Genomic DNA, 23,303 nt, shown 5'->3' with positions numbered 1-23,303 from the left:
ACCTCCATCCTACCCCTACTATTTAGTGCAATAGCATGTAGGGGCCTCAGCAGTGCTTACTACTGAACAAACCAAGACAGTTTCTGCCCCACAGAGCTCACAGTCGAAGGCTATGTCTACACTGCACAGCCTACGGCAGCGTAGCCCCAAGCGCAGATCCAGCAAATGCTAACAAAGCCTCTGCCAGTACAGGAACACCACCTCCCTGAATGAGATTAACTATGCCCACCAAAGCGCTCATCCATTGGCACTGTGGCATGTACACCAGGGGTTTGGTCAGCATAGCTCCGTGGCTAGGGGTTGTGGGTTTTTCACACCTCTGATTGACATAGCTATGCCAGCATATGGTTTAGGTGTATGGCAGGCCTCAGTAAAGCTTTGCTCCGTTTGCACTTTAATCATGGGTTGGGCGAGTCTCCAGGTCAAGCTTTGGCTAACGGTATTTGATTATTTGCATCAGGAAGCTGTAAAAGTAGCCCCTGGAAGGAATGGATACCGACTCCTGCCATATGACATTAGCCTTTGCTAACCCCAAGTCGTGTGGCTGAGGCCATCTCCCCCCAGCTCTCTCCTGTGTCAGACCTTTATCACAGGTGGGTCTCACTGAAGGGCCTGGGGAGCAAGAGAGATCCCCAGCTCCCTGTGAGTTGGAGCCATGACCAGACCCTTGAATGTCTATTGTTGTCACATACCATGTTAGAGTAACAGACACCCCATACCCAATAGAGGGGGGAGGGAGGGACGGAGGGCTCTGGGTATGTAACAGCCTATTAGGGAGGGACAGGGAGCCAACTATTCTCTGGCTATCTCTCACACAGACACTTTCAGCCAACCTAGGACTCAGGCAGCAACTTCCAGCCACACATAAGGGGCTTGACGAGTTTGTACATATCCTCCTCAGGGAGTAAGGCTACCACAGGTGCCCAGTGAGCCAAACTCAAACTGCAAAGGCACCTGGGAGCCCCTAGCAGTGTCTCCACAGCTAGATGCTCAGGCACCTCCAGGGTTGACAAAGGCCAAAGCCAACCTGCATCAGAGGGACAACAGTTACAAAGACCACCAGGGCCATTTCAGCTTCTACCCACAGGCACCCTTTCATCCACAGGGCCATTTCAGAGCTCCCCCCTCACCTCACAGTCAGTATATGGGGAGGTGCCCACATCAGCCCTTTGTTACTCGGGCTTCCTGACTTATTTGCTTTCTATAATTCCCCAATCCTGCCCCTCTGGCTGCCTGTGTTCATGTCAGTAAAGCCCACAGGATTACAAGCAACTGGTCTCTAGAGTTGGGACAATGCCCTCAGGATCTGATGGGGGCCAGACTGGGAAACCACAGCCTCAAAAGGGGATGCTTGGAATTTTGAAAATGTCCCCCAGTATCCTCCACTTCCCACAGAAAGCCCCCAACCCAGCTCAGCCCCCTCCACTGGTCACTCATTCAACCGGCTCCGGTGGAAAATGAACAAGGAGAAAGGGACAGTGGATAAAAGGATAAGACTAGCTCTTTGAACTGCCAATGAATGAGGCAGCTTCCCAGCAACAACAAAATCCCAGGGCAGGCCCTGAAAAGCCAGCCATTCTCCAGACAGGATTAAGCACCAGAACAGTCAGCCACACACAGCACAGCGGGCAGCCCTTCCCCACAAAGGGACAGTCCCTAAATGAGTCCACCAGTGTGTGACTGTGCCAGCACTTGCTGGTTCCCAGCAAGAGGCACCGTAGAGGTGGGTCTATTGGTCTGATGTGGGACAGCAGGAGGAGGGGGAAGGATACAGTGCTAGCTGGACTCATTGGTGTGATGGGGTGGGGGGAAGCGAGGATACAGAGCTAAATAGTTACAAACTGATGGGGGTCAGCCTGACAGCCAATGGGGCAACAGGAAACTGGAGCCATAGTGCCAGGATGGCATGGCCAGAGCCGAGTTCCCTTCCTCAAATCACACAGTAACAGGACACTACGCCAGCCCCTGCTGTGTCCTCTCCCATCCCTTGGATCCAAACGTAATTTATTCATGTATAGCCAAGGAGAGGCAAAGGAGAGGGAGGGTGGGGAGGACCTTGACCGTTGGTTACAGGTCCCTAGAACTCTCTCTCTGGAGGGGGGTGGGGAGAATATGAGTCTCTTCCCAGATGCCCAGGTCAGCTTCACAACTCTTCCTTTTCTGAATCGGTTCTCCAAAATACTGCAGGAGGGGCTGAAGGAGGCCGGTTCTGTTGGAGGCTATAGCACTAGCTGCCCTTCCACCTCTCCTGTCTGATCGCTTCCGGAAACATAGGAACAGAGTTGGTCCCTATCCAAGGTTACAGATCTGTGCTTTGGGAGGTTACCATATAGTGTCTGACCCTCATATGTGCGACTGAATTTGCCCATTTCACACTTCAATAACCAGTCCAGCCCTCTTATCGGGTACAGCAGCCTCTTCCAAGGAGAGAGCCCCCCAGCACAGAGGAGCCTTTGTTCCCTAACACTCAAGGGTTCAGCAGCCCACTGCTTCTATCCTTCCACTTTCATCTAATTGACAGTCCTCCCCACCCTCTCCTGCCTGCACAGTGAGGAGAGCCATCCTAGGCCAGGAGGAGGAAGGGCTCCCCAGTCCCCTTTCCAATTCTGAATGGGAGAATGAGACGCACTGTTCTGCAACACAGATAGTTCCCAGAAAACTGGTCTCACAGCCTGGACCCCTCCTAGCAGACAGTGGGGACTGAGGGGGGAGCCATGTGTCAAGTGCCATCATCTTGGGGTGACCTTTGCATCCTGAGTTAAGTGGGTTTGGAGTCAAACCCATGGCATGCTTTGTTCTTGAGCCCCCATGAGAGGGGACACCCAACTGAAGCACAGCAGCAAGGGGGACACTCCGCTGCCTTACAGCATTTCAAAGACTCCCTGAGCCAAAACAGCCGCAGAAGCCATGGTGAGGATGGTGCTCTCTGTATGGGGCAACCTCTTTGAGACATGGAGGTGGAATGGGTAGGAGATAACCAGTATGACAGCTAGAGACCTGTGTACAACCTGCATTGTAAACAAGTTCTTTACAACTACAGGAGAGCTGTGCCGGGCCCAATGGGTTCAAAGAGCTACTGTCAAAGCCTACTGAGCTCTGCCCTTCAGAGTGAGGGGATTCCCAGGCGCCACCAGCCACAGGGAAGCTCCTGGTTCTCTCCCCCTTTCACATTAAATAATACTTCATCACCGCAATGGGACCCAAAGGCTGCAATGCGAATAAGGCCCAGAGTGAGGGCTGCACAGGTATATTGGGTTCTGCTCAGCAGTAAACAACACCTGGGTTTTCTGGCTCAATTCCTTTCTCAGAAATCAAATCAACAAGCACTGTTTTTCCAGATACCAGTTCTGCAAACATCTCCCCTGCCTGCGATCAGAACAACAAGGCAGATTCTGTCCTGTTTACAGCTCAGCAGCCTTAGGAGAATCTTCAGGCCAAGCTCGGCTGATGCAGCTCCATTGACTTCAGCATGACAACACACACATAACTAAGGGCAGGATTACATCCTGTAGCTAGAACATAAACATCAGTTCTGCTACACTGCTATTTCATGAACCAGAATAGAGCCCAGCTCCCCAGCCAATTACTGGGCCGGGCTGGCAACACAGTGCTCAGAGAGAGAGAGCATCCAGCACCCAGCCCCAATACTGGGCCAGACCAGGCTGGCTGCACAGAGCTCACAGGAGTAACATAGCAGAACTGTATGTCTGTCGCTGAACTGAAGTGGGGAGGCTCAGACAACAGCCAGGAGCTTGGCAGTAGGATGTCACAAACATGGCTCCTCCTCCAGGTGCTCACAGGGATTATTTTCCACTCCTTTATTCCCGTTTAGATGTGAACCTTTGCATGTTGCAAGTTTGCCTCAAACACATGGCATAAAATCTGCTGGGTGTGCCCCGTGGCTAAGTCAACAGTACTGCAAAACCTGCATTTCTGCCTTTCTAACCTGTGGGACTATGGGGCCAAGCATGATGCCAGATTGACCAGAGGAAGCAACCAGTAGGAACTGTCTCTTTCTGGGCTGCATAGGTGGAATTCTCTTGCTTGGGGAAGGCAGGCTGCATAGGTGACACCCAGCAGGGCTGGGAGCTGAGACTGTAGAGCACAGACAAGATCAGATCATTCCTAAAAGATACCCCCCTACCCCTCAATCAACCATGCTCAGAGCCAGCTCCTTGCATACCCGGGCCACGGAGTCAAGGAGGACCCTAGCACGTTTGGGGACTCAGCCAGCCGTCCCTGCAGGCTACATGATCTACCTCAACAAATTTCAGAGTGGTGGTCGTGTTAGTCCGTATCAGCAAAAATAATGAGTCCCTGTGGCACCTTAGAGACTAACAAATTTATTTGGGCATAAGCTTTCGTGGGCTAAAACCCACTTCATCAGATGCAAAGTAACAGTCCAGCTTCTGGCAGTGACACATCCTTCTGCCGACACATACTAATGATCAGGGAGAGCAGAACATAAGCACCACACTACTTCAAACTCCACACTACTTCAAACTCCAACACCCCCCTCCTGGCACTGAGAGAGGAATCCCAAACAAAGTGCACTCCCATGCCAGTCCCCCTTCACTTTCACACACTGCTTGTGGTTTGTCTTAGCCTAGCCCCTCCTGCTACAGTGGGAGAGAGATGGGGGTGCTTTGCCCTAGGGCTGCCTGTCAGAGTACTACAAAGGTTCTCCAGCTATTAAATTCAACCCTCGAGAAGGCAGGTGGGACACACAGGGTCATCTGGCACTGAAAATGCTAATGCAATTCTGGGGTGCATAACACAGGAATCTCAAATAGGAGTAGAGAGGTTGTATTACCTCTGTATTTGGCACCATGAGACTGCTGCTGGAATCCTGTGTCCAGTCTAGTGTTCACATTTCAAGAAGGATGTTCTTGAGTAAGTAGAGAGGGGTCAGAGAAGAGCCATAAGAATGATTAAAGGATTAGAAAATAGGCTTTATAGTGAGAGATTCACGAAATTCAATCTGTTATAGCATAACAAAGAGACAGTTAAAGAGTACTTTGATCACAGTCTATAAGTACCTACATGGAGAACAAATATTTGATATTGGACCCTTCAGTGAAGCAATGGCTAGAAGTGAAAGGTAGACAAATTCAGAGTGGAAATAAGGTGTAAACAGCCATTGGGACAACTTACCAAAGGTTGTAATGGATTCTCCATCATCAGCATTTTTAAATCAAGATTGAATGCTTTCCTACAAAATATGCTCTAGTTAAACCAAGAATGATTTTGATGAAGTTCTATGGTCTGTGTTATGCAGGAGGTCAGATTAGAGTACCACAGTGGTCCGTTCTGGCTTTATAATCTGTGAAATTCAACTCCCTCTGAACAGCAGCTGTTCATACAGGGATCCCTCACCCAGTGCCAAAATGCCACTTCCTCTGTTGTAGGGATACTATATAGCTCTTAAGCAGCTGCTGTAACACTACAAACAGTTTAGAAGAGTGAAAGGGCAGAGGGAATTCAGAAGTAGGATGGAATTACCCAAACTGAGATTTTGTCAAAACCTACTCCTGTGAGAAACACCGAAGGACCATGAATAACTATGAAAGATAAGCGTGTCAGTTTTAAGTCCTATTTGAAAGACATCTCCAGCATCACAACATCCCTAGCAGAGGACTGGCACATGAGGTCAGCTTGGAGTTCATTCCCTCCGGGGCACCTAGCATTGGCCACTGTCAGAAGACAGGATACTGGGCTAGACGGACCTTTGTTCTGATCCAGTATGGCCATTCTTATGAGTTAGACAGCAGAGCACCCCCTAGTCAACTCCCAAACCCAGTCCCTGTAGTAGCTGTTGTCCCTTGGAGGTCCCTCCACCATAATATTGAGCAGACCCAGCCAGTCTTGCTTAGATAACAAGATATGACAAAGATCCCAGCACACAGGGATGCAGATCCAGGGTGGGGGAGATGCTAGGCCAGCAAGAGGACAACTGAACCAATAACAAAGGCAGTAGTAGTTCGGTGACAGAGCCCTGAGCAGAAACAGCTGATGCTGTGCAGCAACAAAACCACATGCACAGCAGCGCTCACCAGAAACTAGGGCTGCAGTAAGGACAGCAAAGGTAGGACACACTCACCAGCGCTGCAGCACACGGAACAAGACAAAAGCGGACTATGCTCCAGGCACGCACACACACCAGAGTACAAAACCCCAAAACCAATGGGAGGGGTATGTGCTCATGGGCTGAGAGCAGAGGAGTACCCATACATCCGTGGGCTGACGGCTCTTTAGCAGCAGTGACACAGATCCTTGTATTGCAGATTAGCCGGATTTCCTGCTATTTAACCCCGCATATCAGGCCCTAAGGAATGTGTTTCAAATACACGAAAATACTTAAATGCCAGGAAAACATTCCAGCTAAGACACAGTGCAAGCAGTCTCAGAGCCCAAGGCTCACCAGCTGACTCTTCACAGGCACCTCAGCAGGGAACTGAGAATGTAGCCCCCCTCTGGAGTGGAATGCAGCAGATGTTGCAGTTAGCTGTGAAACTTTATACAAGAGTTTAGAGCAGAAACAAAGTGGATTTCCAGGTCCAGATTAAACTTTAAGGGAATTTAGGCTGTGAAAAGAAATGCCTCAATCTAGACTTTGGCCAGAACACCAGGGCTAACACTCCACTCCCACAAAGTACTGTGGGATCTTTACTAACCACAACTGCTCAGGGCCTCAATTTAAATCTCATGTGAGACACAGTAGCATCAGCAGCACAGTACCCCCTAGTGCCATGCTGGGGCATTACAGTCAGCACTGACACAGTAAAGACAGCCCCTACTACCACTCCATGGAGCGCAGCACCCCTATAGCACCACATTGGGGCACAGTCTGTCACTGACTCAGGGGGAAGAGTGCCAGCTGAGGCACCAACATTTCATTAGAGATCTCCCATCCAAGTACTGCCCAGGCCCGAACCCGCTTAGCTTGAAGTCATAGCAGAGGGTGGGCCACAGCTGACAAAGCAAAAATTTACAAAGAAGTCCAAAAAATACCCAGACCTCCATTCCTTGTTGCTTATCTGCTCTATCACACACACCCTTCCCCTCAATGATGCCAGCCATGAAGGTCCATGTGTCAACTGCTCTCACAACTATCTTCATGCTTTCTTCCACGCCATCCTTATGTAGGGAAGGCCCTTCCAGCACTGATCCATCGGGTACTATTCCCTCCTTCCAAATCCTCTCTAGATCTACTTCTGCCAGAACTCCTACAAGGAATCAGCCATTAACAAAAGGCCAGATGAGCAGCAGTCATGACTACACAATTTTATTTGCTTGAACTATATCAAAACAACTGTCAGTGATTGAGAACCATCCAGTTATGCAATAGCTGCTCTCACACACTCGGTGCATCATTTCCAATTGGATTACAACTTCTTCAGAGCAGAGGTCACGTCTTCCTGTGCGTTTGTGCAGCTCCCAGCACCACGAGGCCCCATTCCTCATGGGGGGCCTTTGTGTGGCACCATGCTACAAATACTAAACCAGATTTACCTCTGAAAGGAAGAAATGGGCTGAGAATGTGAGAATGACAGGGTAGTTGGGAGTCAATGCCCCACACAGCCTGAGCTTAGCACAGCAAGGAGTGCGGCATTCAAAGAGTGCAGTAACACAAGGCCTTAGAATGCAGCAAAGCAAATTTGGAGGAATGAAGAAATCTCATGAGGGGCCCTGGGAAGAAGAGTTAAAATCCCCCTCAGTGGGAGGAAGCAGTGGGGGCTCCTCAGACACCATTAGGCACAAACAATTCCCCTGAAAATTGAAGAATGCAGGGAATGGGAAGGTGGATTGCAAGGGACTGGCTCAGAGACATGGCTAAAATGCCCTGAAGCCAAATGGAAGAGGGAGAGGTAAAGTGTCACAGGAGCTACAATTGGACACGCCCCATAGGTCACCTAGTTCATCTTCCTCCCTGCACAGGACTGTCCAGCTATCATCACCTCTCACTACACTGCTCCCTATATTTATCAACGTCATGGTTCAAGGAGACACAGCCAGACACATCTGCAAAAAGCAGAATGAATTACTGCAGTCAGGTGGAGTAAGGAGGGGTTATATGAACATAGCACAGAGAAGTGGGTCCAGCAATCAGTGGGGAAGGGACCCAAGCATTTCGAGAGCCTCTGAGATACTGAGTAAGTCACAGTCTAGTTAGCAGGTAAAGGAGGAAGACTCTGTGAGAATAACTATCACTAGGAGCTGACAAGGGGACCCTGGAATATATAAAGCTGCAGCAGGCAGCTGGCCTCGGGCTGCCTGTATCTCAGGGGTGCAGGAAGCTAGCTAGTGAAATTACTGAGAGGAGAGATTCAGCAGGTGCAATGTAAACCCCAACTGGTCCCTGAGAAAGTACTGAACAGGACCTAGTCTTTCCCATCTCTCTGCCTCCACATAAGAACATAAGAACGGCCATACCGGGTCAGACCAAAGGTCCATCTAGCCCAGTATCTGTCTACTGACAGCGGCCAATGCCAGGTGCCCCAGAAGGAGCAAACCTAACAAGCAATGATCAAGTGATCTATCTCCTGCCATCCATCTCCAACCTCTGACAAACAGAGGCTAAGGACACCATTCCTTACCCTTCCTGGCTAATAGCCATTTATGGACTTAACCTCCATGAATTTATCCAGTTCTCTTTTAAACATTGTTATAGTCCCAGCCTTCACAACCTCCTCATGTAAGGAGTTCCACAAGTTGACTGTGCACTGCATGAAGAAGAACTTCTTTTTATTTGTTTTAAACTTGCTGCCTATTAATTTCATTTGGTGACCCCTAGTTCTTGTATTATGGGAATAAGTAAATAACTTTTCCTTATCCACTTTCTTCACATCACTCATGATTTTATATACCTCTATCATATCCCCCCTTAGTCTCCTCTTTTCCAAGCTGAAGAGGCCTAGCCTCTTTAATCTTTCCTCATATGGGACCCTCTCCAAACCCCTAATCATTTTAGTTGCCCTTTTCTGAACCTTTTCTAGTGCCAGCATATCTTTTTTGAGGTGAGGAGACCACATCCGTACACAGTATTCGAGATGTGGGCGTACCATGGATTTATATACGGGCAATAATATATTCTCAGTCTTATTCTCAATCCTCTTTTTAATGATTGCTAACATCCAGTCTGCTTTTTTGACCGCCTCTGCAGACTATGTGGACATCTTCAGAGAACTGTCCACGATGACTCCAAGATCTTTTTCCTGACTCGTTGTAGATAAATTATAACCCCAACTATACATACAATATGATGGGGGCTTTTTTCCAATGTGCATTACTTTACATTTATCCACATTAAATTTCATTTGCCATTTTGCTGCCCAATCACTTAGTTTTGTGAGATCTTTTTGAAGTTCTTCACAGTCTTCCTTGCTTTGTACAGGGCCCATATAACAGGGAAGCACAGCATGAAGGCCACCCTGGGCAGAAAGATTTCTGCCATTCAGTTCAATGTAACCGAGTACACAGGAGCCTGTATAGCTGCTCCCAGCTCGCCTCTACTGTTACACTCATGTGTGCTTTGTCCTAGAATGAGTACTCCTCAGTGTATCCCATGTGTCTATACCCTGCCCAGCTCACTGATCTTGACTCTGGCCTCAGAACCCCCACAGATGGGAGTATCAATCCACATTTCATAGATTCATTTTCATACATTTTAAGGCCAAAAAGGATCATAATAATCATCTAGTCTTGATATGAAGATATCAAGAGATGGAGAATTCACCTCTTTCATAGATTCTGAGGCCAGAAGACACCATTGTGATCATTTAGTCTGATCTCTCTGTAACACAGGCCGTAAAACTTCCCCTAAATAATTCCCAGAGCATGTCTTTTAGAAAAAACATCAAACCCTGATTTAAAAATGGTCAGTAATGGAAAATACACCATGGCCCTTGGTAAATTGTTCCATGGGTTAGTTACCCTCACTGATACAAATGTACACCTTATTTCCACTCTGAATTTGTCTAGCTTCAACTTCCAGCCATTGGATCATGTTAAACCAGAGGTCAGCAACCTTTCCGAAGTGGTGTGCCGAGCCTTCATTTATTCACTCTAAAATAAGATTTTGCGTGCCAGTCATACATGTTAACGTTTTTAGAAGGTCTCTTTCTATAAGTCTATAATATATAACTAACCTATTGTTGTATGTAAAGTAAATAAGGTTTTAAAAATGTTGAAGAAGCTTCATTTAAAAATTAAATTAAAATGCAGAGCCCCCGGACCAGTGGCCAGGACCCGGGCAGTGTGAGTGCCACTGAAAATCAGCTCGCGTGCCGCCTTCGGCACCCGTGCCATAGGCTGCCTACCCGTGTTAGACCTTTCTCTGCTAGACTGAAGAGGCCATTATTAAATATTGGTTTTCCATGTAGGTAGACTGTAATCAAGTCACCCCCCAACCTGCTCTTTATCAAGCTGAATAGGCTGAGTTTCCCTCGGTAGTTTGTTCCAATGGTTAATTAACCGCACTGTTAGGCACAGACTTTGAATTTTAATTTTCTTGCTTTAAGTTGTAGTCATTGGTTCTTATTATGCTTCCTCCACTGAAGAGAACAGCACCTGATAGTTTCCTCCTCTCAAGGTTCTTATACACTATAATCAAGCCAGTTCATTTTTTTTTTTTTTTGATAAACTATAATAGATTGAGCTCTTTCAATCTCTCACTGTAAGGTATTTTTGCCAGCCCTCGACTCCTTTGTTTCTTTTCTCCAATTTTTCAACTTCCTTTTTAAAATGTGGACACCAGAACTGGATACAGTATTACAACACTGGTCTTAACAATACTGTATAAAGATTTAAAATTACCACCCCACTCCTACTTCCGTTCATATATCCAAGGATCATATTAACTTCTACCACAGCATCGCAGGGGGAGCGCATGTTGAGTTGCTTGTCCACTATTATCCCTGAAATCTTCGCCAGAGTCAATACTGTCCAGGATTTCACAAAAGGGGAAGCTGTGGCAGAGGGGAAGGGATGTGAGTGGAGCGAGGAAACCAGCTGCTCAGCCTCAGCCAGGGCCACTACAGCAGCAGGGGCCTCAGCATACATACCTAACTTAGGGTATCAATCCAGTGGGGGTCGATTTATCGCATCTAGTCTAGACACGATAAATCAATCCCCGAACGCTCTCCCGTTGACTCCTGTACCCCACCGCCACAAGAGGTGCAGGCTGGGTCGACTGGGGAGTGACAGCAGTCAACTCTCTGCAGTGAAGACACCGTGGTGAGTGGGTCTAAGTACGTCGACTTTAGCAACATTATTCATGTAGCTGAAGCTGCGTAACTTAGATTGACACGCACACAAAGTGTAGACCAGGCCTTAGAGAAACACACGCATGTCAAAACGCTAAGGTTGCGCCAATTTAACTAAACTGATTCCTAACAGATTCAAGCCCCAAACAAGCAAAAGCAGTTTCTAAACTGAATTTGTTAAATTACTGCCACTTGTGTGTTTAGACAAGGCCTAAGATGCAGAGAATTCCACACACAGACCAAGGAGACCTGCTCTTTGCCAGCCCTCCTTTCCAAAGGGCATCAGAGTGCAACACAGCAGTACAAGAGGCTGGAGGGCAAGAGCTGAAGCCATTGATGAATCTTTGTTGGCTGTCTCCCTCCATGCCAGGGAGGGGCTGAGTTAGTGTTGAGAAATTAGAAGGAGCAGCTTTACTCCTCCACAAAGGTAAATAAAAACCCAGAAGCCTCCACCCAAGCCCCAGTTGCCAGCAAAATAAAAGCTGGTCTTAATTATCCCAGCAGAGGCCCTGCCTGACCTTGGGTTTCAAATGGCTGGGCTCAGAGCTGCAGGAGCCCAACCGGTGGACAAAGGAGGCAGCTCCTGCCCCAGGCCAACTGCAGTGAAGCAGAAGGGAACTCTACAGCCTAGACAACTCCCACCTCCAGGAAAGGGCCCCACTACTGATGCAAATAGCAGGGAGCCAGAGCAGGAAGGAATCTATGCAGAGCCCACAGAGCTTGCCAGCACACCCACAAGGATCATCCTAACGTCCCTCCTCCCCGCTAGGAGCCAGCAATGAGAGTTCTTTGGATCAGCTCCAATCTGGAACCCACAAGGGAGACACTTTCTGCCTTGGGTCAGAGTCACTCCAGGAGTTTGGGCAGGAAGGAAGTGCTCAGAGGATCTGGACCCCCACGGTGAGATTCCCCACAGCTACATTCCTTTGTCTTCTGCAATCTTCAGCATGGAATACTGGCAATGTTAGCCTCCTCCTCTCCTGCCACACTTTCCATGGTGAGACCTCAGCTGCCATGTTTAATTTGGATGATTTCCCAAGCCAGACCCTCCCCATGTCAGCCCTGTGTCTCCCACTGCCAGCTCTCCTTCCCATCAGTCACTCAGCACAGCAGCCATCCTTGCACATCTGGTGTCAAGCTTGGTTCCTTGTCCCAGCTCCTTCCTTCTCTCCATGTAACTAGCCTGTCTGCCTAGGCTTCCATCCTCTCCCACCTGCTAGTGCAGCCTCCAGCCTCACATCTCCCATCACCACCCCTCCAAGATGCAGCGGCCAAGTAACTTCTCTATTACTTTCAGTCCCTGCCCAATTCCACCCTCCTACACAGTCCCACTCTCTCTGCTCCACCCAAGTTTCTTCTGACCTCTCCCCATCAACTCTTTCACCCACCCACTCTAGACTCAATGCCTAATTTTATGACTCTCCCTATGCATGGAAGAGCCTCTGAATCTCTGTTGGCCAAGATCCCTCCCTGCCCTATAATAAAACGTTCTTGCTAGACTATGCTCATGCCATTCAATATTGCATTTCATCCACCATGAACTGGTCACAGAGACTGGATTAAATGATCCAAGAGCCCCTCACAACTCAAATGCAAGAATCTGACCTGCTGTGCTTGCAAACTAAACTCCTCAACACAGGGTCCTGCTATTCTCCCCTTGCTGTATGCTGCTGTGTATACTGACAGTCCTGCAGAAGTCATTCTACAAAGGCTGAAAAGTACAGGTGTCAGTGGAAAACTGAGTGCTTCCTTTCCTGGAAGTCAGGCACTATGGCGATGGGCAAAGGGCAATTATAAAAACCTAAAAAGATTCAGGGGACTAAAGCTACCAGGCCACACAGAACTTATATTTCACACTAAGGCTTGATCTTAGGTCAATATAACTACATCGCTCAGGTAGAAAATCCACACCCCTGAGCAATGTAGTTATACGAACCTAACCCCCTGCGTAGACTGCGCTGTGTCAATGGAAGGGCTTCTCACAGCGACATAGCTACCACCTCTCGCTGAGGTAGATTTGTTATGCAAATGGGTCTCCCGGCACGACAGCAGCACCAGAACAAGTGCAGCTATGTCGCTGGTGGCTGTAAGTGTAGACAGGCAGAAGTGCCAGTTTAGGCCTGGTCGGGGGGGGGGGGGGGCTGGGGGGGGGGGAAGAGGAGGGGAGGAAATTGATCTAAGTTATGCAACTTCAGCTACGTGAATAACGTAGGTGAAGTAGACGTACTTAGATCTACTCACCATGGTGTCTTCACTACGGTGAGTCGACTGCTGCCGCTCCCCCATTGACTCCACCTCTCACGCAGGAGAGTGCTTGGGGTCGATTTATCGTGTCTAGACTAGACACGATAAATCTACCCCCGCTGGATCAATTGCTGCCCACCGATCCAGCAAGTAGTATAGACACGCCCAGAAAGAACTCTGGTAGTGAGTCCCCAGGATGGGACAGCACCACCAGGAGGGACAAATGCTCCTAACACACAAATCAAATCTATCCATGCAAGCTGCTAGAGCCCAGTCCAGCCACCATAGAGGAAATCTGGCTTTACACATGTCAGGATTCTCCAAGGGGTAGGTAACAAGAGCAGGTGAAATGGAAAAGGTGCTGGGAGGACGTGAGGTACATTTATTCAGACTTTTACCAAGCTTCCTCCACCGCCACACCGACGAAACTGAGGAAACTGAATGGGTGGGGGGTCAAGCCTGTTCAAAGCAGTCTCAGCCCCAAGAGAAGGCAGAAGTTTGAACCAGACCAAGAGCCTTTCCCACTGACCCCAAAATTTGAATGGGTTGGGTTTTTTCAGGAAAGTTTCTACACAGAAATAAAGATGAATTAACTACAACCCCTCCAGCTCCTCATTCCCTGCCCCCATGCTCCAATTCCTTCTATTTATATTCTATCCATACTTTCCAGAGCCTCCTTAGACAGCCTTCCTGTTACCTGTACACAACCCCACTGCTACCACTATATCCCTTCTCCCCATTACCGGTACCACCTTGCTATTCCTACTACCTTAGCCTAGTACCTGCTCTTCTGATATCCATTCCCACAACTGCACACACACATTTCACTCTTACCAGTGTACCACCCCCCCGTCCTTACTCCTCCCTATCATCTGCGCCTCTCCCCCAAACTTCTCAGGCCTTTCCCCAGGGAATGCACATACCCCACTCAAGTGCTCCTCCAGGATCCTTAGCCCCCTCTTCATCACCCCACGCTCCTCTCCTGGACAGCTGCCCCGAGAATCTCCACCCCTGTGGCGGGTGTAACAACCCCACTCCTGCAGCAGGGAGGGCTGACCCTGGGACCCCTGCCCAGAGCGCCTCAGCTCTGCGCGGTGCCGGGCCCGGCCCGACTGGGACTCCCGCCCCACTCCCCCCGGAGAAGCCCAGCCCCTCGGCGCTGACCTTGGGCAGCTCCCGCAGCTGGTTGGCGTCCAGCAGCAGCTCCTCCAGGGAGCGGCTGTAGCGGTAGATCTCCTCGGGCACCGCCTGCAGCGAGCAGTGCCGCCGGTCCAGCGCCTCCACGTGCCGGTTACAGCGCCACAGCGGCGGCATGCAGCGCAGCATCCTCCCGGGCGGCCGGGGCCGGGCGCTGAGGGGCGGCTCGGGGCCGGGGCGGGCGCTGAGGGGCAGATGGGGGCGGGGGGGCCGGGCCGGGGCCGGGGGAGCGGGGTGCGGAAGGGCCGGGCCTAGCCGTGGCGCTGAGGGACGGCTCCGGGGGGCAGGGGGAGGAAGGGCCGGGCCGGGGCGCTGAGGGGCAGGCGGGAGCGGGGCGGCTCGGGGCCGGGCCGGGGCGCTGAGGGGCAGGCGGGAGCGGGCCGGGCCGGCGAAGGGTCCCAACGCTCCGGCTCCGGCTCGGCAGGAAGCGGGTGCGGCGGCTCCGGGTCTCAAGGGCCGGGGAGACGCGAGCTCCGCATGGCCGCCACCTTAGGCCTGGTTCCCTCAGACTCAGGCCGCGACGGTTCCGACTCCAGCCCGGGTCGCTGCAGCGCTCGGGGCCCGCCGGCTCCTCAGGCCGCTGCCGCTGCCGCTCCGCCTCTGTGATGGACCCTGGGAATCCGAGCCCGATCACCTGGAACTACGGCTCCCGGCATGCACCGCGGGCTCCCTGCTCCGCCCCGCCCGGAACTACGGCTCCCGGCATGCACCGCGGGCTCCCTGCTCCGTCCCGCCCGGAACTGCGGCTCCCGGCATGCACCGCGGGCTCCCTGCTCCGTCCCGCCCGGAACTGCGGCTCCCGGCATGCACCGCGGGCTCCCTGCTCCGCCCGGAACTACGGCTCCCGGCATGCACCGCGGGCTCCCTGCTCCGCCCCGCCCGGAACTGCGGCTCCCGGCATGCACCGCGGCTATCCCCCAGCGAAGAGCCAATGTCACACGTGAATGCGGGAGCAGCGCCCCCCCCCGGCCCCAACCCGCCTGGAGCCGCGCCGGTCCCCTCCCTCGCGCCTGCAAAGAGTCCCCGGTGTCTCCCCCCGCACCCTCCCCTCCCCCCACCTCTCTCGCTCCCAGTCCCCCTCCACAGACCCTCCCGTCACCCCAGCCCTCCCCCACACACCGGCCCCCTCCCCATCACCGTATCCCTCCCCCACCCCCTTCTTCCATCCCTCCCTCTCCCGTCACCCCAGCCCTCCCCCATACACCGGCCCCCTCCCCCTCCACAGACCCTCCCGTCACCCCAGCCCTCCCCCACACACCAGCCCCCTCCCCATCACCGTATCCCTCCCCCACCGCCCTTCTTCCATCCCTCCCTCTCCCGTCACCCCAGCCCTCCCCCACACACCAGCCCCCTCCCCATCACCGTATCCCTCCCTCTCCCGTCACCCCAGCCCTCCCCCACACACCAGCCCCCTCCCCATCACCGTATCCCTCCCCCACCCCCTTCTTCCATCCCTCCCTCTCCCGTCACCCCATCTCTCCCCCACACACTAGCCCCCTCCCCATCACCGTATCCCTCCCCCACCGCCCTTCTTCCATTCCTCCCTCTCCCGTCACCCCATCTCTCCCCCACACACTAGCCCCCTCCCCATCACCGTATCCCTCCCCCACCCCCTTCTTCCATCCCTCCCTCTCCCGTCACCCCAGCCCTCCCCCACACACCAGCCCCCTCCCCCGACCCTCCCGTCACCCCAGCCCTCCCCCACACACCAGCCCCCTCCCCCATCACCGTATCCCTCCCCCACCGCCCTTCTTCCATCCCTCCCCCACACACCAGCCCCCTCCCCATCACCGTATCCCTCCCCCACCCCCCCTTCTTCCATCCCTCCCTCCCCCATCACTCCATCTCTCCCCCACACACCAGCCCCCTCCCCCACCGCCCTTCTTCAATCCCTCCCTCTCCCGTCACCCCATCCCTCCCCCACACACCAGCCCCCTCCCCCATCACCATCTCTCTCCCGCACCCCCCTTCTTCCATCCCTCCCTCTCCCACACATCAGCCCCCTCCCCCATCACCGTATCCCTCCCCCACCCCGCTTCTTCCATCCCTCCCTCTCCCGTCACCCCATCCCTCCCACACACACCAGCCCCCTCCCCCTCCACAGACCCTCCCATCACGGTATCCCTCCCCCCACCCTTCTTCCATCCCTCCCCCTCCCGTCACCGTATCCCTCCCTCTCCCCCAACCCTCCCTGCCCTCTCCCTCCTGCCCCCCACTATATCCCTCCCTCTCCCCCTCCCACACAGACTCCCCCACCATCTCCCTCCCTCTCCCCTACGCATACTCTCTACCCCATCTCGCTCCCTCTTCCCCACAAAGATGTCCCACTCTCCCTCCCACACACACCTCCCTCCCTATCTCCCTCCTGCCCCCACAGACCCTCACCTCTCTTGTGCTCGCCCTAACACAGATCCTCTCCACCCCCATTGTCTCCCTACCACCCCCGCCACAGGCCTTCCTCCATAGACCCTTCTTGCCCCCAACTTTCTCCTTCCCACCCCCACAGACCTGCCTGATCTTCCTCCTGTCCACCAGAGACCTTCACCCAATGTCTGCTGCTCCTCTACACACAAATCCTCCCGTCTTCCTCTCCCACACCCAGGCCCTATCACCTCATCCCCATTCTTCCTTCCACAGACCCTCCTTTCCCCCACATCTCCTTGCTGCTCTCCACACCTCCTGCCGTAGCCCATCAGTCTCCTGCACTGTCAGCTTCCTCTGCGGTTTTGAAATTACAGTAGAACCTCAGAGTTACGGACACCTCAGGAATGGATGTTGTCCGTAACTCTGACATGTTCCATAATGCTGAACAAGAGGTTATGGACTTCAGCTTGGGGGGGCAGGGAGCAGGGCTTCTGCCCCTCGAGAGAACCAGGGCTCAGCGCTTCAGACCTTGGGGAGGGGGGGGGAGTGCTGGGGCTCCACTCCCAGTTTCACCCTCACGGGGGGCACTAGGGTTCAGGGCGTTTGTAATCAACCTCTGTACCAGGTAACTGCAGATAGCTACTGTAACACCAATTCTTTTTAAAAAGGATCCACGGGTGATCCTGGCAATTCCAGGCCACTAACACCTAACTTCAATACCAGGCAAATTGGTTGAAACTATGGTAAACTACAGAATGATCAGACATGTAGATAAATATGATATGTTGGGGAAGAGTCAACATCACTTTTGTAAAGAGAAATCAAGCCTTATCAATTAGAATTCTTTGAAGGGGGGTGTCAGTAAACTTGTGGACAAGAATGACCCGGTTGATACAGTGTACTTGGACTTTCAGAAAGCCTTGACAAGGTCCCTCACCAAAGCCTCATAAGCAAAGAGAGCAGTCATAAGATAAGAGGGAAGGTTCTCTCATGGATCAATACTGGTGAAAAGATAGGAAACAATGGGTAGGAATAAACAGTCAGTTCTCACAGTGTAAAGATGTAAACAGCAGGTCCCCCAACGATCTGTACTGGGACCAGTACTGGTCAACACACTCAAATGATCTGGTAAAGGGATAAACAGTGAGGTGGCAAAGTTTGAAGATGATACAAAATTACTCAAGCTGGTTAAGTCCAAAGATGACTGCGAAGAGCTACAAAGAGATCTCACAAAACCGTGTGCCTGTTCTGTGCAGCAGAGCAGCGACCTGCAAGAAGAGAGCCTGGCTGGGGAGAGGCAGTGGCTGGGACGCTGCTCTGCAAAGTAGTGACAGCAGGCTGATCCCCACCCAGACTCAGCTTCTAGGGACAAGGGCCGAACATACTGGAGGGGGGCAGCCCATACTGGCTCGTTCGGCCCCCTCCCCAGAAGCAGAGCCTGGGTGGGGGGTCAATCTGCCACCGCCACAGCCAGGCTCTCTCACAGGAAACTGTGGAGCTGTTGCGGCTTCATGGAACAGTGTCCCAGCAGCCAGCGTGAGAAGAGGCTCGGGTCCCACCCCTTCTGCTCCATGCCCACATGTCCCCCCTCCATATTGCCTCTGTCTTCAAGTGATGGTCCCTAAAAAATTCCAAACATGGGTGTGCCTATGCACCATGTGCTGGAACCAGAAGGTTTTCCCTAGTAGTGGTTCATAGAATCATAGGGTTGGAAGGGACCTCAGGAGGTCATCTAGTCCACCCCCCTGCTCAAAGCAGGACCAATCCCCAGATTTTTACCTCAGTTCCCTAAATGGCCCCCTCAAGGGCTGAACTCACAACCCTGGATTTAGCAGGCCAATGCTCAAACCACTGGGTTATCCCTCCCCTTTAACAGTGAGCTGTTGTCTCACTGTTTCATTGTGGCCCCTCATGCTCGCAGCTGAGGGTATAATATGCTCTGTGTGTCGACACCTCTCCAGTTCCCTTTAAATGCTGCAGGGCCTGAGTTGGAATCCCTGTTCCTTTGCGCAGAGTGGTTTTGTCCATTGTGTATAATTCTTACAGTTGTTTCTCGGTGTAGATAGTTTAGCCTTAGTAGTAAGTTAGTTAGTGGTAAGTTATGCATTGTGTTATTGAAACGGAACCCCTGGCTACTGAACCCGGCCCTTGTTGCTGCCAACTCAGAGGGGCAGAAGGGTTACATTTATAAATATATCAGAGGGATAAATATCAGGGAGGGAGAGGAATTATTTAAGCTCAGTACCAGTGTGGACACAAGAACAAATGGATATAAACTGGCCATCAGGAAGTTTAGACTTGAAGTTAGACAAAGGTTTCTAACCATTAGAGGAGTGAAGTTCTGGAACAGCCTCCCAAGGGGAGCAGTGGGGGCAAAAGACCTATCTGGCTTTAAGACTAAGCTTGATAAGTTTATGGAGGGGATGATATGATGGGATAGCCTAATTTTGGCAATTAATTGGTCTTTGACTATTAGTAGTAAATATGCCCAGTGGCTTGTGATGGGATGTTAGACGGGGTGGGATCTGAATTACTATAGAGAATTCTTTCCTGCGTGCTGGCTGGTGAGTCTTGCCCACATGCTCAGGGTTTAGCTGATCACCATGTTAGGATATAGATAGTCAAGCCTGTTTGCAAAGGCCTATACTTCAAGAATTTAGGTGTATTCTTATCACTTAGCTAGTTATAGAGGTATAAAAGAATCAAAGATCACTGTCTGTGTAATGGCCTTCTCTTACTGTGACAAGCTAAGACCTTCAGCTAAGATGCAGTTAGGCAGCCATAAACTGGGAAGTGTATGGTCACATCTTCACATTCCAAACTAGTCACATTAAAATAAGGTGCTATTGGGCTATTAGAAATACAATCCTGTCCTGATATTCCTATCACTTCCAAAAAAAAAAAGGGAAAAGCTTAGAAGATGTAAAAGAAAACTTAGTTTGATAGCATCCTGTCTTGCAAGAACTCACTTATCAATAGACACAGCTGGAGAACCCTTATGTCTGTATAGATGTAGTTGTAAAATCCTCACTTCTGTATTGTTTTGTATGTTTATTTGCATGGTCTCTGTCTGGTTCTGTAATTGTTTCTGTCTACTGTATAATTAATTTTGTTGGGTGTAAACCAATTAAGGTGATGGGGTATAATTGGTTAAATAACCATGTTACAACATGTTAGGATTGGTTAGTTAAATTTCAGTAAAATAATTGGTTATGGTATAGCTAAGCAAAACTCACTCACTCACACCCGTCACCCCAATCGGGGTATGGGCCGCCAATAACAGATCTCCAGAGTCCTCTATCCTGGGCCATTCGCTCTAGCTAGTTCCAGGTATAGCCCAGGTATAGGTCACGTCGCCAGGTGTTTCTTGGACGGCCTCTTTTCCGCTTGCCTTGGGGGTTCCACCGCAGTGCCTGTCTGGTGATGTTAGTTGGCTGCTTGCGTAGTGTATGTCCTATCCAACCCCACCTTCTCCTTCTGATTTCTTCCTCTGCTGGTAGTTGACAGATCCTCTCCAAGAGGTGGATGTTACTGATGGTGTCTGGCCAGTGGATCTGGAGAATCCTTCTGAGGCAGCTATTTATGAAGGTCTGGATCTTCCTGATGGTTGTTTTGGTTGTCCTCCAGGTTTCAGCTCCATACAGTAGGACTGATTTCACATTGGAGCTGAACAATCAATTTTTTATTGCCAAAGACAGCTCTCTAGAGTTCCAGATGTTCTTGAGCTGTAAGAAGGCTGCTCTTGCCTTACCAATCCTTACTTTGATGTCTGCGTCTGTGCCACCCTGCTGGTCGATGATGCTACCTAGGTAGGTGAAGGACTGCACTTCTTCCAGGGGGCTTCCATTCAGTGTGACTAGGTCATTGCTGGTGGAGTTAATCCTAAGGATCTTGGTCTTGTCCTTGTGAATGTTGAGGCCAACCTGTGATGATGTGGCTGCCACTACGTTGATCTTCTCTTGCATCTGCTGTTTACTGTGCGAAAGGAGTGCAAGGTCATCAGCAAAGTCCAGGTCATCAAGCTGGGTCCACAACGTCCACTGGATTCCGTTCCTACGCTCGTAGGTGGATGTCTTCATAATCCAATCGATGACGAGGAGAAAGAGAAATGGTGACAACAAGCATCCTTGCCTGACTCCAGTTTGCACCTGGAAGCCGTTAGTAAGCTGCCCTCCATGGATCACTCTACAGTGTATACCGTCATATGAGTTCTTAATCAGGTTGACCACCTTTGCTCGGATGCCGTAGTGCCGAAGGAGCTTCCAAAGGATCTCTCGATCCATGCTATCAAACGCTATCTCATACTCAACAAAATTGATGTACAACGAGGAGTTCCACTCTATAGACTGCTCGACTATGATGCGAAGCGTTGTTATCTGGTCCGTGCATGATCTATTCTGCTGGAAACCTGCCTGTTCATCTCGTAGCTGTGGATCGACGGCATCCTTCATTCTCTCTAAGAAGGCTCGGTTGAAGACCTTCCCTGGCACTGACAGGAGTGTGATTCCTCTATAATTGGCACAGTTGCTACGGTCTCCTTTCTTGGAGATTTTGATGAGATATCCCTCTTTCCAGTCTACTGGAATCACTTCTTCTTCCCATATCTTCTCAAAGAGGGGGTACAGCATTTCCACTGAAGCATCCAGGTCTGCTTTCAGGGCCTCTGCTGGGATGTCATCAGGTCCAGCCGCCTTCCTATTCTTCATCATGGTGATGGCTTTTCTGATCTTGTCTCTGGTTGATTTATCGCAATTAATTGGGAGGCCCTCGTAAGCTGAGTTGATATCTGGTGGATTTGGTGGTGCTGGTCTGTTCAGGAGTTCCTCAAAGTGCTCCACCCATCTGTTCATCTGTTGTTCTATTCCTGTTATAGACTTTCCCTGCTTGTCTTTAACGGGACGTTCTGGCTTGCTGAACTTTCCAGACAGTCGCTTGGTAGTATCATACAGCTGTTTCATATTACCGCTGTATGCTGCCTGCTCCGCTTCTGCTGCCAGTTCATCCACATACTCTCTCTTGTCCTTCCTGATATTCCTCTTCACTGCTCTGTGGGCTTCAGCATACTCTTTTTGAGCTTTGGCCTTTGCTGCTCTAGTCCTGCTGCTGTTGACTGCTGCCTTCTTCTTCTTTCTGTCTTCTATCTTGATCAAGGTCTCTGCTGTGATCCACTCTTTCTGCTGGTGTTTCTTAATTCCAAGCACTTCCTGGCATACTGACCTAAGTGTGTCTTTCACTTTCTGCCATCTGTTTAGTACACTGTCTTCCTCTTCCTCAGACCGATCCTGTAATACTGAAAACTTATTCTTCAGCCTCAGTCCAAAATCTTCCTTGGTCTTATGGTCCTTCAGAAGGCTGACGTTGTACTTCACTCTTCTGTCTGACGCGTCTATCCAGTTCTTTTTCAGCTTCAGCTTCAATCTGGCCACCACTAAGTGATGGTCGGATGCCGCGTCTGCTCCTCTTCTAACTCTAACGTCCTGCAAGGATCTTCTGAACTTCTTGCTAATGCAGACATGATCGATCTGATTTTCTGTTGTGCCTGCTGGTGATACCCAGGTACCCTTGTGGATCCGCTTGTGAGGAAAGATGCTACCTCCTATGACCAGGTTGTTAAGTGCACACAAATCCACAAATCTCTCCCCATTCTCACTCATCTCTCCCAGAGCGTGGGTCCCCATGACTTGTTCGTATCCTGTGTTGTCAGGTCCATTTTTGTCATTAAAGTCTCCCATAAGGATGATGATGTCTTTGTCTGGGAGAATCTCTAATATTTTCTGGAGTCTGTTGTAAAAATAATCTTTGTCCTCCTCTTCGCTGTCATTAGTTGGAGCGTAGCACTGAACAACATTCATCTTAATCCTCTTCATTTTAGTTCTGAAGGATGCTGTGATGATCCTGGGACCATGTGCCTCCCAACCAATCAGTGCTCTCTGTGCCTGCTTGGACATGAAGCCTACTCCCTGTGTATGGGGTGCGTCGCTCTCTTCATGTCCTGAATACAGCAACAGCTCTCCTGTCAACAGTCGTCTCTGTCCTGCTTGCATCCATCTTGTCTCGCTAATGGCTAATAGGGTCAGGTTGTTACTCTTCATCTCTGCTGCAACCTGCGCTGTCTTTCCTGACTCGTACATGGTCCTCACGTTCCATGTGCCTATGGTAATCCTCCTGGTTGCAAGAAGGGTAATCGGCTTAGTGGCTTCCTCATGGCTTTTACCACCCAGCGTCATGCATCTT

General features: G+C 50.8%; 1 protein-coding gene across 35 annotated transcripts in view; it reads right to left on the bottom strand.

Moving 5' to 3' along the window:
* SCRIB (scribble planar cell polarity protein) overlaps nt 1-14,855 on the bottom strand; it is a 234,812-nt gene extending 219,957 nt beyond the window's left edge. For 34 of the 35 annotated variants that reach the window (XM_050939290.1, XM_050939297.1, XM_050939304.1 and 31 more), the window contains exon 1: nt 14,673-14,855. In XM_050939290.1, coding sequence (XP_050795247.1) covers nt 14,673-14,834 — 162 coding nt within the window. In that variant the 5' untranslated portion in view covers nt 14,835-14,855. The remainder of the gene's footprint in view (nt 1-14,672) is intronic. The other variant, XM_050939299.1, reaches the window with a different exon arrangement.
* Nucleotides 14,856-23,303: the final 8,448 nt, after the last annotated feature.

The sequence above is a fragment of the Gopherus flavomarginatus genome, chromosome 2 (assembly GCF_025201925.1).
Source record: "Gopherus flavomarginatus isolate rGopFla2 chromosome 2, rGopFla2.mat.asm, whole genome shotgun sequence".
Taxonomy (NCBI): Eukaryota; Metazoa; Chordata; order Testudines; family Testudinidae; genus Gopherus; species Gopherus flavomarginatus.
Note: the sequence above shows the minus strand (reverse complement) of the source record. Positions and strands in the feature narration are given on the sequence as shown.